This window comes from Mercenaria mercenaria, chromosome 18 (assembly GCF_021730395.1).
Source record: "Mercenaria mercenaria strain notata chromosome 18, MADL_Memer_1, whole genome shotgun sequence".
Classification (NCBI taxonomy): Eukaryota; Metazoa; Mollusca; class Bivalvia; order Venerida; family Veneridae; genus Mercenaria; species Mercenaria mercenaria.
The window spans coordinates 35,761,887-35,775,213 of record NC_069378.1 but is presented as its reverse complement, the minus strand read 5'-3'; the positions used below and the strand labels follow the sequence as shown (position 1 = coordinate 35,775,213).

Genomic DNA, 13,327 nt, shown 5'->3' with positions numbered 1-13,327 from the left:
CTAATAACGCCAGATAGGAGAGGTAAAGTATCTGAACTGCGACTATCTAATAACGGCAGAGCCCGCCCGCTTAGCTCAATAGGTAAGAGCGTTGGTCTACGGATCTCGGGGTCGCGAGTTCGATCCTCGGGCGGGGCGGATGTTCTCCGTGACTATTTGATAAACGACATTGTGTCTGATATCATTAGTCCTCCACCTCTGATTCATGTGGGGAAGTTGGCAGTTACTTGCGGAGAACAGGTTGGTACTGGTACAGAATCCAGGAACACTGGTTAGGTTAACTGCCCGCCGTTACATGACTGAAATACTGTTGAAAAACGGCGTTTAACCCAAAACAAACAAACTAATAACGGCAGATTGGACAGGTAAAGTATCTGAACTGCGACTATCTAAACTGCGACTATCTAATAACGCCAGATAGGACAGGTAAAGTATCTGAACTGCGACTATCTAATAACGGCAGATAGGACAGGTAAAGTATCTGAACTGCGACTATGTAATAACGGCAGATAGGACAGGTAAAGTATCTGAACTGCGACTATCTAATAACGCCAGATAGGACAGGTAAAGTATCTGAACTGCGACTATCTAAAAACGCCAGATAGGACAGGTAAAGTATCTGAACTGCGACTATCTAATAATGCCAGATAGGACAGGTAAATCTGAACTGCGACTATCTAATAACGCCGGATAGGATAGGTAAATCTGAACTGCGACTATCTAATAACGCCAGATAGGACAGGTAAAGTATCTGAACTGCGACTATCTAAAAACGCCAGATAGGACAGGTAAAGTATCTGAACTGCGACTATTTAATAATGCCAGATAGGACAGGTAAATCTGAACTGCGACTATCTAATAACGCCAGATAGGACAGGTAAAGTATCTGAACTGCGACTATCTAATAACGGCAGATAGGACAGGTAAAGTATCTGAACTTGACTATCTAATAACGCCAGATAGGACAGGTAATGTATCTGAACTGCGTTTATCTAATAATGCCAGATAGGACAGGTAAATCTTAACTGCGACTATCTAATAACGCCAGATAGGACAGGTAAAGTATCTGAACTGCGACTATCTAATAACGCCAGATAGGACAGGTAAAGTATTTGAACTGCGACTATCTAATAATGCCAGATAGGACAGGTAAATCTGAACTGCGACTATCTAATAATGCCAGATAGGACAGGTAAATCTGAACTGCGACTATCTAATAACGCCAGATAGGACAGGTAAAGTATCTGAACTGCGAATATCTAATAACGACAGATAGGACAGGTAAAGTATCTGAACTGCGACTATCTAATAACGCCAGATAGGACAGGTAAAGTATCTGAACTGCGACTATCTAATAATGCCAGATAGGACAGGTAAGGTATCTGAACTGCGACTATCTAATAACGCCAGATAGGACAGGTAAATCTGAACTGCGACTATCTAATAATGCCAGATAGGACAGGTAAATCTGAACTGCGACTATCTAATAACGCCAGATAGGACAGGTAAATCTGAACTGCGACTATCTAATAATGCCAGATAGGACAGGTAAAGTATCTGAACTGCGACTATCTAATAACGCCAGATAGGACAGGTAAATCTGAACTGCGACTATCTAATAATGCCAGATAGGACAGGTAAAGTATCTGAACTGCGACTATCTAATAACGCCAGATAGGACAGGTAAAGTATCTGAACTGCGACTATCTAAATAACGCCAGATAGGACAGGTAAAGTATCTGAACTGCGACTATTTAATAACGCCAGATAGGACAGGTAAAGTATCTGAACTGCGACTATCTAATAACGCCAGATAGGACAGGTAAAGTATCAGAACTGCGACTATCTAATAACGCCAGATAGGACAGGTAAATCTGAACTGCGACTATCTAATAACGCCAGATAGGACAGGTAAATCTGAACTGCGACTATCTAATAATGCCAGATAGGACAGGTAAAGTATTTGAACTGCGACTATCTAATACAGCAGCTCTTTCACAGCGGTCCTTTAAGAATGACTTAATCCATCATGCCAGTGGATGGACTCCCAGCAGTACAAGTATTGTGATCTTGTACTAAAATCCATCGTTAAGGAATTCTACGTATTTTAACAATTTGACAGAAATGTTCATTTGGCGACCCTTTGCCAAGTTTAAATCCAACAAGATGGTTATGACGGTCCTAGATCTCTCGCCAGCTTAGCTCAATACAATACAATACAATACAATACAATACAATACAATACAATACAATACAATACAATACAATACAAATTTTATTTAAAGTCGGTGCATATATGTAAACAGGAAAACATTAGCTATGTATAGCTATTTACCGACAATAGGGAGAGCGCAGATCTACGTGGTCGTGAGTTCGAGACCTGGGCGAGGCGTATGTTTTTCCTGTGACGATTTGATAAAAGACATTGTGTCTGAAATCATTCGTCCTCCATCTCTGATTCATGCGGAGAAGTTGGCAGTTACTTGCGGAGAACAGGTTTGTACTGGTACAGAATCCAGCCCGCCGTTACATAACTGAAATACTGTTGAAAAACGGCGTTTAAACCCAAAACAAACAAACTCACGTGAGTTTCACAGTTTACTTGAACTATTTTTGATAGATGGTCATGCAAAGACAGTATTAGTGAAACTATAAGCAACTTAATCGATTACAATTTTCAGGCAATCGCCCAAAGTCTGCCTCAGAAATTATAGTTCACTATTTGATTATTTTCAAATACAAGAATTAATGTTGTCATCCTTTCGTTGGCGTCAATGTCTTCGAAAAACGTCGGCTGTGGTATATTACCACACCGTAAATTCATTACAGAATCATTCATCGGCATACATTACATCCTAGGTAAACCACAGCAAATCATTTCATAATTAAACTGTCAGCCGTGGTATATCACATCCCTATTAAACCACGGTATAGCATATTACAACTAATCAGGCAGCTACTGTACATTATTTTCTAGATAAACCATGACAAACACATATCATTATTCATCAGTCAGCTGTAGTATATTACATGTTAGTTAAACCATAGAAAACATATTGGTTAAACTTTGGCAACATATGTGGTATATAACAGTATAGTCAACTCATAGCAAAACATATCATAATTCATCAGCCGGTTGTGGTATATTACAGTTTGCATTGTAAGTGATGGTAAAACATATCATAACATATCATAGTCAGTTGTGGTATATTACAACACAGTAAAACATGGTAAAACTTATCATAACATATCATAGTCAGCTGCGGTATATTACAGTACAATTAGAACATGATAATAGTTACGAAACTCAACCAACCCACCTCAAGCAATCCCCAACCCGATATCTTTATCAACTTCTTTCATATTACTTATAGTATTTTTGTTATAAATTTCTCACACACTTAGCAAATTATATTGAGATACACGAAAGTTTCAACTTGCAAAATCATGTGATGCTATGACATCGTTTTATTAATACACATAAATTACAAACGAGCGATTTTTTAAGGTAAGTAAATTTTGACAAAACAAAATAATTTCGTTAAACTGTTGTACCTTGGGAATAAATCTAAATGTGTTTTGATATTTTAATTAAGATCAAATTTTATCATATCTGACTGAAGGAAGTTATATTTTACCATGATTTAATGTACTGTATGAGAGTTGACTGGTGAATTACACAATTTTCAAGCCTTTGTATGAAAATGAGCGGTTTTCATATTTTACTTAAAATGAGCGTGTTTTCCTTCTCACAGCAAGCCATTTTATTGAGTTAAAGAAACCACATAGGTCTTTACCAAGAATAATTAAGTACACTAATATTTATAAAATAATATCTTAATTACGGAAATTTACACGGTGAATTAAAGGCGTCTCCGAGCTTCTTTCAAGTAACAGCAGTGAAAGAGTCGTGAGTGCAACGGACTGTGCAACTTTGGTCACGTTTTGTTCCACAACTAAACCCCACAAAAGAACCTAAAAGAAGCATTAAAGCTGACAAATGGTGGGCCAGATGGCTGGGAACAGAAAGAATTATAAATCTGAATGGCGAACACAAGACCAAAATGTTAATAGGAAATTAATTTATGATTAATGTGAAGTCGGGCAGAAGAATCAACGCTGAGGGCAATAATGAAGACACTTCTTAATTTTTTTATATTGAAAGTTAAAAAGTTTTCTGATCTAGAATATTAAGGATTTTTCTCTAACATTTTAATATTTAATGTCATTATACAACGATATAGCGGTATTGATAATAAAAGTTACAACATAAAATCATCAGTGCCAACATTCACCCACATATCCATTGTGAACGATTTACAGGCATATTTTACCATTTATTCCGGTCCTACTAGTGCATAATGTATTTAGAACTTATGAAAATTTTGCGACACTGATTGTATTAGTTTGTTTTCCAACTTTCCGTTTTTGTTGAGGCAGTGTAAATTACATATCCTTCTCCTGTAAATAATTCAGTTTTCGTGTATTCTATAAATCCAAAAAATATGTATCTTGTTTTCTAAATAGCAATAACATATTAATTATCCAGCTGAAAACTTTTAAAAGATATGTCCACAGCCTGAAGTCTGGTTCAGTTTTATTATAAAGTAATATCTTTTCTTTTGAGTGTGGACATATAGTTTGACAAGCGGTTGTTATTATATTCTAAACCATCAAAATGCGAGGGTTTATGCGAAAGTATTTAGATATTTCCTAGGAGTGTTCACTGAAATTGGATTAATCCAGCTGTAACGACAGTGATTTTGTCGAGATAATTAGCTATTATCCAATGGGAAAATGTATCTTCTCTCGTCCAAATTTCTGATAAAATTTCCCAATCCGGGAACAAATATATTGTATTACATACAGACAAACTATTACAGCACTGACTAAGTTATGCTACTTTCACCTTTAAGCATCCTTTGTTGCAATATCGTGACTAATTAAAGATGGTTTTAGCATTGTTTTTGAAGAATAAAAAAAACACTTAAAATGTGCGTTATATGTGAACTTACATTGAGCGTCGTTTCCCTTCCTACGTGTTTTTGTTAACTTTATTAAAATGTAAAACTTTGAATTTCGCTCTTTTTTTTCGCTTTTTTTACGTTTCTTAGGAGTCTATGAATAGAGACATTTGATTTAAGGCTTAAAATGCTGTAATATTTTTCAGTCGTTTCTAAAGGTGAAAGAAAAAAAAAATGAAGTCAGAAAACTTTATTTAGTACCTTGAAGTCAAATGAATATTCTCTCTAATTCTGCACTTTGTCCAATACATTACCATACGGCAGCGAATTTTAATAATAGGGTAGTCAAAATTGACGTGTGGCCCACATATGGCGGTATGCAAATTTTCTTTTAAACTTTTCTATAATCAAGTGATTCTTGTTTCAGTCAATACAACAAAGGCCATTTTATCACTTGACCCTTTACGTTTCAGTAGAAATGTCTTTTGGAGGTTTAGAATTAATCTTCTTTTTGTTTGAATATGTAGTGTAAAAGCTATGTTTATAACGTCAGAGTTAGCTTGTATATAGTAATATTTTTTACGAGATAATCTGTAATACTGATATCAAAACAAGTAGAATTCTCACATTTGATTTAATCATATTTTACTGCTAAATCTATTTTACTACGCACATTCCCATTTCATGAAATAAAAAGAAATCACAAGATATCACTTGATAAAATATACCTAAGAAAACGAATAAATTGATATAATACATGTATTTCAAGCAAATATCGGGCAGCTAGTTATGCCATCATTAAAGAGTTGGATCCTTGCAGACTATGTAAATACTCTTCGATCATCACTAAATACACATATTCTGAAACCCATTGTTGTTCCGCAAGCAATCGATGACAGCCAATCAAACTGCTTCTTTAACTCTGAATTACAAATTGTCCAATTAATTCCCTAATATAATTTGCCGCGGCGCTGTTCCGATAACAATCGCATAGCGCGTGACGAGATAATACGAGACTGTAGCTGGATAATATTGATGGAGACGAAAATTGAACGGCAACTTGTCAAAATATCCCGGGATCGTCATTTAATCAAGTGGGAGTATCAATGGTTACTGGCGAATTCAATTTATGGCGTGACTGGATGCGTTTGAGCCGAATGTGCTATTGTCAACTGATTTTATTTTTTAAAGTTGCTTTTTCAGCATAGACTAAGATATACAAAATAACTAAAACGGAAATTAAATCCTGTAATTCCGCCATTTATTGTTTTAATAAAGAAATTTCGAATGATGGACACGATGGAAACACTTCAAGGATTTTCCCAATTTGATCGACGCACGTTTTCTCAAAGTCAACGTTTCTTTGAAAACATTCAAAAGTTTTCGGACGGCAGTGATGTCGTACCAAATGGAGTACATACGGAACCGCGTTTTGACGATGAAAACAAGATTGTTAGTGATAGAACGGAAGGAAATTCTCTAACGGATGAACATAGATATAATGACAACGTTGTTGTGTGTGACATAGGCAAGAAAGGAAATGAGCTGCAGGAAAAAAAGACGTTTTCAAACAGAATGGGACAGTATGACCTTAATATGATGGAAATTCTAAGACACGATAGAAACGCGAGTAGTGGTAGTAGTGATGACGAAACACCGTCGCAGAGTCTTGATAATTTAGACACTTTCGGACAAGGATATTCTGAAGATGGACTAGCCGGGAAAATAAAAAACTGTAGGAAGGGGAAAGGAGAAAAAGTTGTTCGACTAAATATCAATGCAAGGGAAAGGCGACGAATGCATGATCTGAACGATGCCCTAGATGAACTGAGGTCAGTTATTCCATATGCACATAGTCCATCGGTCAGAAAATTGTCCAAAATCGCTACACTTCTTTTAGCCAAGAATTACATTCTGATGCAAGCAAACGCGCTGGAAGAAATGAGGAGGGTCGTCGGGTATATGAATGTTACGCCTACTGCAGCGCCAACAAGCGGATGTTTCGAACCATTTGCGACATATGGGCGGTTTCCAACAAGTCTCCCACAAGAACTGGAAAAGAATGCTGACCATTTTAACGCTATGCTTCATAAAGCAGACAGAGATGGTAAACACTGTATACCTTTCAGTATTAATCCTAGTTCCGAGGTATTGCCGACGTCTGTCCCTACGTCAACGTAGGCACGTATGTCAGATTGACGAGACTCGTAGTCATGGTGTATATACGGACACATTTTATAGAATAAAAGGAGAAAAGCAACATGGAGTATGTTTTATGGAGTATGTTTCTTAACTTGATTCTAAGAATAACGCATTGGTGGTAAAGTATATGATTCAGATTCGATAGATTTTTTGTTAATTTTCAAAGCTGTCTACCATTTAATTTTCTTTACACAATATGTCATAAATTGCCATGTAACGTTGTCTTACATTTACCGGTATATATATTCAAAGAGGCGGTCGTTCTAGACTTTATGTAATCAAGTATTGTTCTGTATTTTATTTATACATTTTTGAAAAGTTCGTATCGACAGTGTTTCAATGTGAAACCAGAGTACTGAAGCCAGTGTGTTTTGATAGATCATTTTTATTACCATTGTGTTATCTCTTTGCTTGTTGAGAAAACTTTGAGATTCATCACTTTTTTTATTGTTTTCCAGAGTTGAAACAGTTCACGAAAATGTCATAACGTTTTTTTGTAATATGTGGTTAAATATTATTGAAAAGTCGGACAGGCAGCCTTACTTTTCCTTCTGACAAACATGCTAGTAATAATGTTCCAGATATTCTTAATAGGGTCAATATTTAAGATAAGGGATCCGAGGTTTAAAGTGTCATATTCTAAAGTAAGCATTTGTCATATTTTGCATGACATTTACTGTTTTCATGTCAGTTCTAAGATGATTGACAAAAGGAATGGGGCTGAAATTGTTAAGCTTTAATTGGTCAAATATTGCCTGAGAAAACAGTAAAATGCGATTATGGCCACGGACAAAACTGTTTCAATATATTTTGTTCAAAACGGGATAATTCAGATCAGTCGAGTATACTTGAAATACAACAATTATTTTGTAAATCAAAAAGTAATCAACATATCTTTACTTCTCTTTAAACACCCAAATACAATAAAAGTCTGACAAGGAATTCTTGTATTTGTTACTGTAATTGTAAAACGTTTGCTTTGTCCGTTCGCCCGTTCTTCTGTGCGTCACTCTTTTTCGTCGTATGCTGCTAAAATTATTAGAGACATGAAACTTTACAGAAATACTAATCAGCATGCGAAGCTGTGCATCTGAGGTTTTGCTTGTGATTGCGTACAAAAGAGCAGAGTAATGACCCTTGAATTAGTATCTTTAACTTGTGCCGTACACTGCTAAAATGTATATGAACTTTAAAGACATGAAACAATACAGAAATGTTATTCAGCATTTGAAGATGTGCACCTGCGGGATTTTGTTTGTGATATCATCCAGAAACAACAGAGCTATTTTCCTTGAATTCGTGTTTTCAACTTGTGTTATATAAAATAACCTAGATACATGAAACTTTTCAGGAATATTAGTTATGCACCAGGGGTTTTGCTGCGCCTTTACACAGTAACAACATAGTAATGACTTTGAATTGGTATTTTTAAGATTGTGTCAAGCACGTGTAAATCTACAGGCACTACTATTTTTTCTATGTACTGATCAATTTAATCTGTAGTTCATGTGGGCTCCTTCAAATTGTGTTCGTGTGCTGTAGAGTGATCACACTTAATAACAATATAAATACATTCTTAGAAGCTTCGTAATGTCCTCCATACTTCACAATGAAGGTAAATGAGAAATTGATTTAATTCTGTGTGGTCGACAGGAAACATAGTATAAAATATATTTCAAAATCGCCGGTCAATTAATAATTTAGTGGCACCTAAAAACAACAATGTTTTATCAAAAAATATTTTACATTCTACTTTAAAAGTCATGCTCATTTTAGTTTTCTTATTTAATTAAAGCCCAACCCAATTATTTTGAAGAATAACATGACTCCTTACATGAATCGCCAGTCCATAGTTTGTGCTTTTGACCGGTCAGTAGTCCAAGACTCGACTGAATTGGGTTAAAGTCAAAACTTGAAACAAATATGAACATTATTTCTGATATCATGTTATAAAACACTTATTGACCTACCAGCCAATAATCAAAGCTATTGCCCGAGAGGATGTTTTACATACATGTATTTTTTCATTTAATTAATTTCTTCATTGGTTTTAGATGTTTCAGCATGTAACTGAATATGTTGAACAAATCAAAAATACTATTCACTTATATATCTGAATTTTATAAGGCCAGTATTACATTGATCTATTTTTATTATTGTATTAAATAATGAATAAAAGTGAATAAATGAATGTAATACTTCCAATTGTGATACGTGTTTTATATGTCAGTGTCACCACAGTGCCACCATTTAGATCATCATTGCTTTTTGAAAAGTAAATTAGTAATATAGCTTCTGTCTTCTAAACAATATTCGACAGAAATGTTGTGATACCAATATGTTAACATGTACGTGTTCGTGCTCGAGTTGCTCGCTTCGCTTACTTTTGTTTTACACGTGATTTTGAACATTTACAGCTGAACTGTGAGAAAAATTGTAATGTTCTGAGACTCATTTTTTTTTTTAATTATTAACCCCGTTTATTTCAATTTGTATACATATATAGATACATATAAACACATGATGCAAACGTACAATTACATGAATTAATAATGTAAATATCAAGACATATTGTTCAACATGTAATCTTAGTGATCTATTATGTATACATATTTCTGTAACTACTTCATATACTAGTTAAAGTCGTATATTGTCATTGACATTTGTTATCAGGCAATTTACAAATTGGGGTAATATTTTTCAAAAATGTGAAGAAGTGTGTATGAAAAAAAAAATCAAAAATATAGACAGGAAAAAAAGAGCACATATTTAACAGAAATATGTGCAAGTTATTTAAGAAAGAAAAAAAGAAAAGAGGAAGAAAAAAGTGGAAAATGGGGGAAACTGATTTAATAAAATGAAAAATCCCTTTAATAACTCTTAGTAGACAGTTATGGTTAGCTCTGTTAATAAAAGATCGGAATTAACAAGTATTTATTTTTCAATATTTTGGTATTATTAAAGAAGATATTTTGGCAGGTTAGGAAATATTTTACTTTGCTTTATTTCTTAAATTCTGTTGTTAATTTTAGCTTAGTTATCTATCGTTTCGATAACTTGAGACCAATTCTTTTCGAATTCAGATATCTTATTATTTATGGCTGAAATGTCTTTCAAACTTATAAGTTTATCTTTAAAATAAACTTTGAACATTGGTGTAGAGAGGTACCTGAGAGGTGTTCTGAGACTCTTTATTGAAATAATGATGTTGTTCTCTTGTTGAGTTTTATCAACATTTTGTGATCTTCCTATTTTTTTTTTTTTTTTTTTTTTTTTTTTTTTGCATCTAATATTTTCTTCGTATCGTGCGTTATAGTACATTGCAGTTTAGCACTTAGTGTGTAATTTCTTTTAGAACATTTGAAATTATAAAAGGTCAAAAGAGGATTATCAACTTCATTTTGCAATTTCTTCTTTTTACTAGTGTTAAAAATTGGTAACGGTTATACTTATACAAACACACATTTTATAATAGTGATTGAATTTATACATTAACGCAGTTTATAAACTGATGATTGAGGAAATATTTTTTTTAAAAAAAAGATAACTATTTATTGTAAGCATTGCCAAGTACCTGTGCTACATGCATGAACAAATGCAATTTTAAAAACAAATCAAATTAAACACCTCAAAATCATAATATTTGTTTCTTTTCGTTATAGACCACTTACATTTCTTTCTCAATATGGGTCTTATTATCGAATTTCACTTAAGGATGTACGAGCGTTTTTTTTTTTCAGGATATACGCCATTTTGAACTTGAAATGTTTCTTCGAATATTGCTTCTAACACAAGTTTTGCCCAAAATTAATGCTAAATAATTAAAATATGGCTAATAATGTACAATTTAACCAAATAGATTCTACTTTTTGGCTGGCATTTGCCTAAAATTAACGTAAGACTTACAATGGGTTAGGGGTAGGTAATTTCAATTGTCTATTAAAGTAGATCAAATTTGGTGACAGATACATATAATGATAAGCTATAACTGAAATAAATGTTTTCAAGATAGCACTATATATTATCTAAAAAAATATATATTAAAACAAAAATAGCAAAAAATATCAAAATTTATCAGTTTTTAACCGTTTTTTTCTGAATAAACCCCTTAGATGCACGGTGACCCCAACTTTTTTTTCTTTCCATTTTGAAGCAGTTTTGTGTGTTATTAAAGCCGCAAAATATTTCGAAAATCTTAACGTCAGATTTTTGTTTGTAGATCTAAATACGTGTTTTCCATTGAAAATAAAGTGGGTGGGGTAATTATGTCAACATGTAAAAATGAAAGAGATTTGTTAGTGAAATTTATGCTTATATAATACTGACATCACCTTGTATTCATATTAACTTGTTAACCTGAAATCCCTATAATATTAAGTGGGATATTATATGTTTTATAAAGTACCACCATTTTTTCAATTTTACAAAATTTCAGAAATGCTTAAACAGTGCTCTATAAAATTTAAACGAGTTCGGTGACGTGTGTTTTTCTTCTCTTGTTTGTCTTGGAAATTAATTTTCTTCAAGCTCACAGAGTATGAAAAAATTCTTAACGTTAGAAAATATTTGTTCCTACATCCTCATGTAGAACTCGAAACATTCTGGGTAGTTGTAATATTGCAGTTTACCTATTCTAGTTGTATTTCTATATTGCCAAGAAACAGTAATCGGTGAATGATTTTATTGTTATTATTATTATCCCCCGCCGATGAAATCGGGAGGGGAGCATTGAAATGGCGTTGTCCGTCCGTGCGTCCGTCCGCAGTCATTTCTCAGTAACTAGCAGGTAAAATTTCATGAAACTTGGAATAAACATGTTTCGAACAGTGAAAATGTCATTTTTATTTTTCACTGGTACTGATCTACACATGAATGCGAAAGAATATGAATTATAAAGAATAGAAAATTCCTTGCAAAATATATAGAAATACTAACAGGAACATAAATATATACATTCTATCATAATAAAATGTAAAAGAAATCAGGAAACCTAATAGAACTATTTACAGTTTTTTCTACAAAGATATCCTTAATACCATTAAAATACATCAAATAAATAGAAAATTTGTTTGTTTCAGTGTAAGATCGAAATATATTTCACTCGTGAACACCATAATTTACATTTTCACTCGTGGCTGCACGTGCATTAGAGTTTTCACTCGGTGAAATATATTTCGATCTTACACTAAAACAAACAAATATACTCTATACATACATTTGGCTTTGACGTTGACGTCGTAAAATTACGACGGTAAGTTATGTTGGGAAATGTAATAGTGAAAATCTTATATGCTCTGACACCCATTTTTTCCGTTTATCATTTTGTTTATAAATGGTGCACAAAATGTGGAAATATGAAAAAAAAATCATCGTTTAAAATCATGGTTTTTTGCTTATTTTAATTGGCAAAAAATTTCGACGTCAAAATAGGAAAGAATGTCTGTAGAGTAAAATTAACGTTTTACCGGCAAAATCGGATAAAACTTGTCAAAATAATGAGCGTTTAACCGTCTAAAAAGGAGCAAAATTACTGTCGCCGCTAGGGAGCGCTTCGATATCAAAAGTATATCAGATATCTATTTTAATAAAATGCATAATTTGAAAGGGGATGTATTTCCGTTCATCTATACCGAAAATCATCACAATCTGAGATGGTGCCGAAATTCGTGAGGAAAGTAGCGAGCCACGTTGAGGATGTAGGATCGTTATTTGTGTGTGTGTGTTTTTTTTTTCAACCGTTAAGATTTTTTTTTCATATTCTGTGAGCTTGAAGAACATTAGTTTCTAAGACAAACAAGAGATGAAAAAGCACAGGTCTACGAACTCGTTTTAATTCTTCACCCACTCTTGAAGCATTTCTGAAATTTTGTAAAATGGTGGGACTTTATAAAACATATGATGTAATGTCCCACTTAATGCTATAGGGATTTCAGGTCTTAGGGTAAGATTACTATGAATACAAGGTGATATCAGTATTATATATGAATTTTGATATTTTTAGTTCTTTTGTTTTAGTTTGTATTTCTTAGATAAGATAAAGTGCCATGTTGAAAACTTTTATTTCAATTGTAGCTTATCATTATATATATATATATATATATCAGTCAGAAAAATATCAGAACCAAACCTGATCTACTTTAATAGATATTTGAAATTACCGA

General features: G+C 33.5%; 1 protein-coding gene across 1 annotated transcript; it reads left to right on the top strand.

The window, feature by feature from the left end:
* The first annotated feature begins 5,974 nt into the window (after positions 1 to 5,974).
* On the top strand, positions 5,975 to 9,621 carry LOC128550694 (class E basic helix-loop-helix protein 23-like). The gene has a single exon (XM_053530251.1). The coding sequence runs from the start codon at positions 6,252 to 6,254 to the stop codon at positions 7,143 to 7,145; it is 894 nt and encodes a 297-aa protein (XP_053386226.1). The 5' UTR covers positions 5,975 to 6,251; the 3' UTR covers positions 7,146 to 9,621.
* The last annotated feature ends 3,706 nt before the right edge of the window (positions 9,622 to 13,327 follow it).

Excerpts from the sequence above, each read along its gene's own strand:
- LOC128550694 (XM_053530251.1), top strand. The coding sequence starts at position 6,252 with ATGATGGACACGATGGAAACACTTCAAGGATTTTCCCAATTTGATCGA.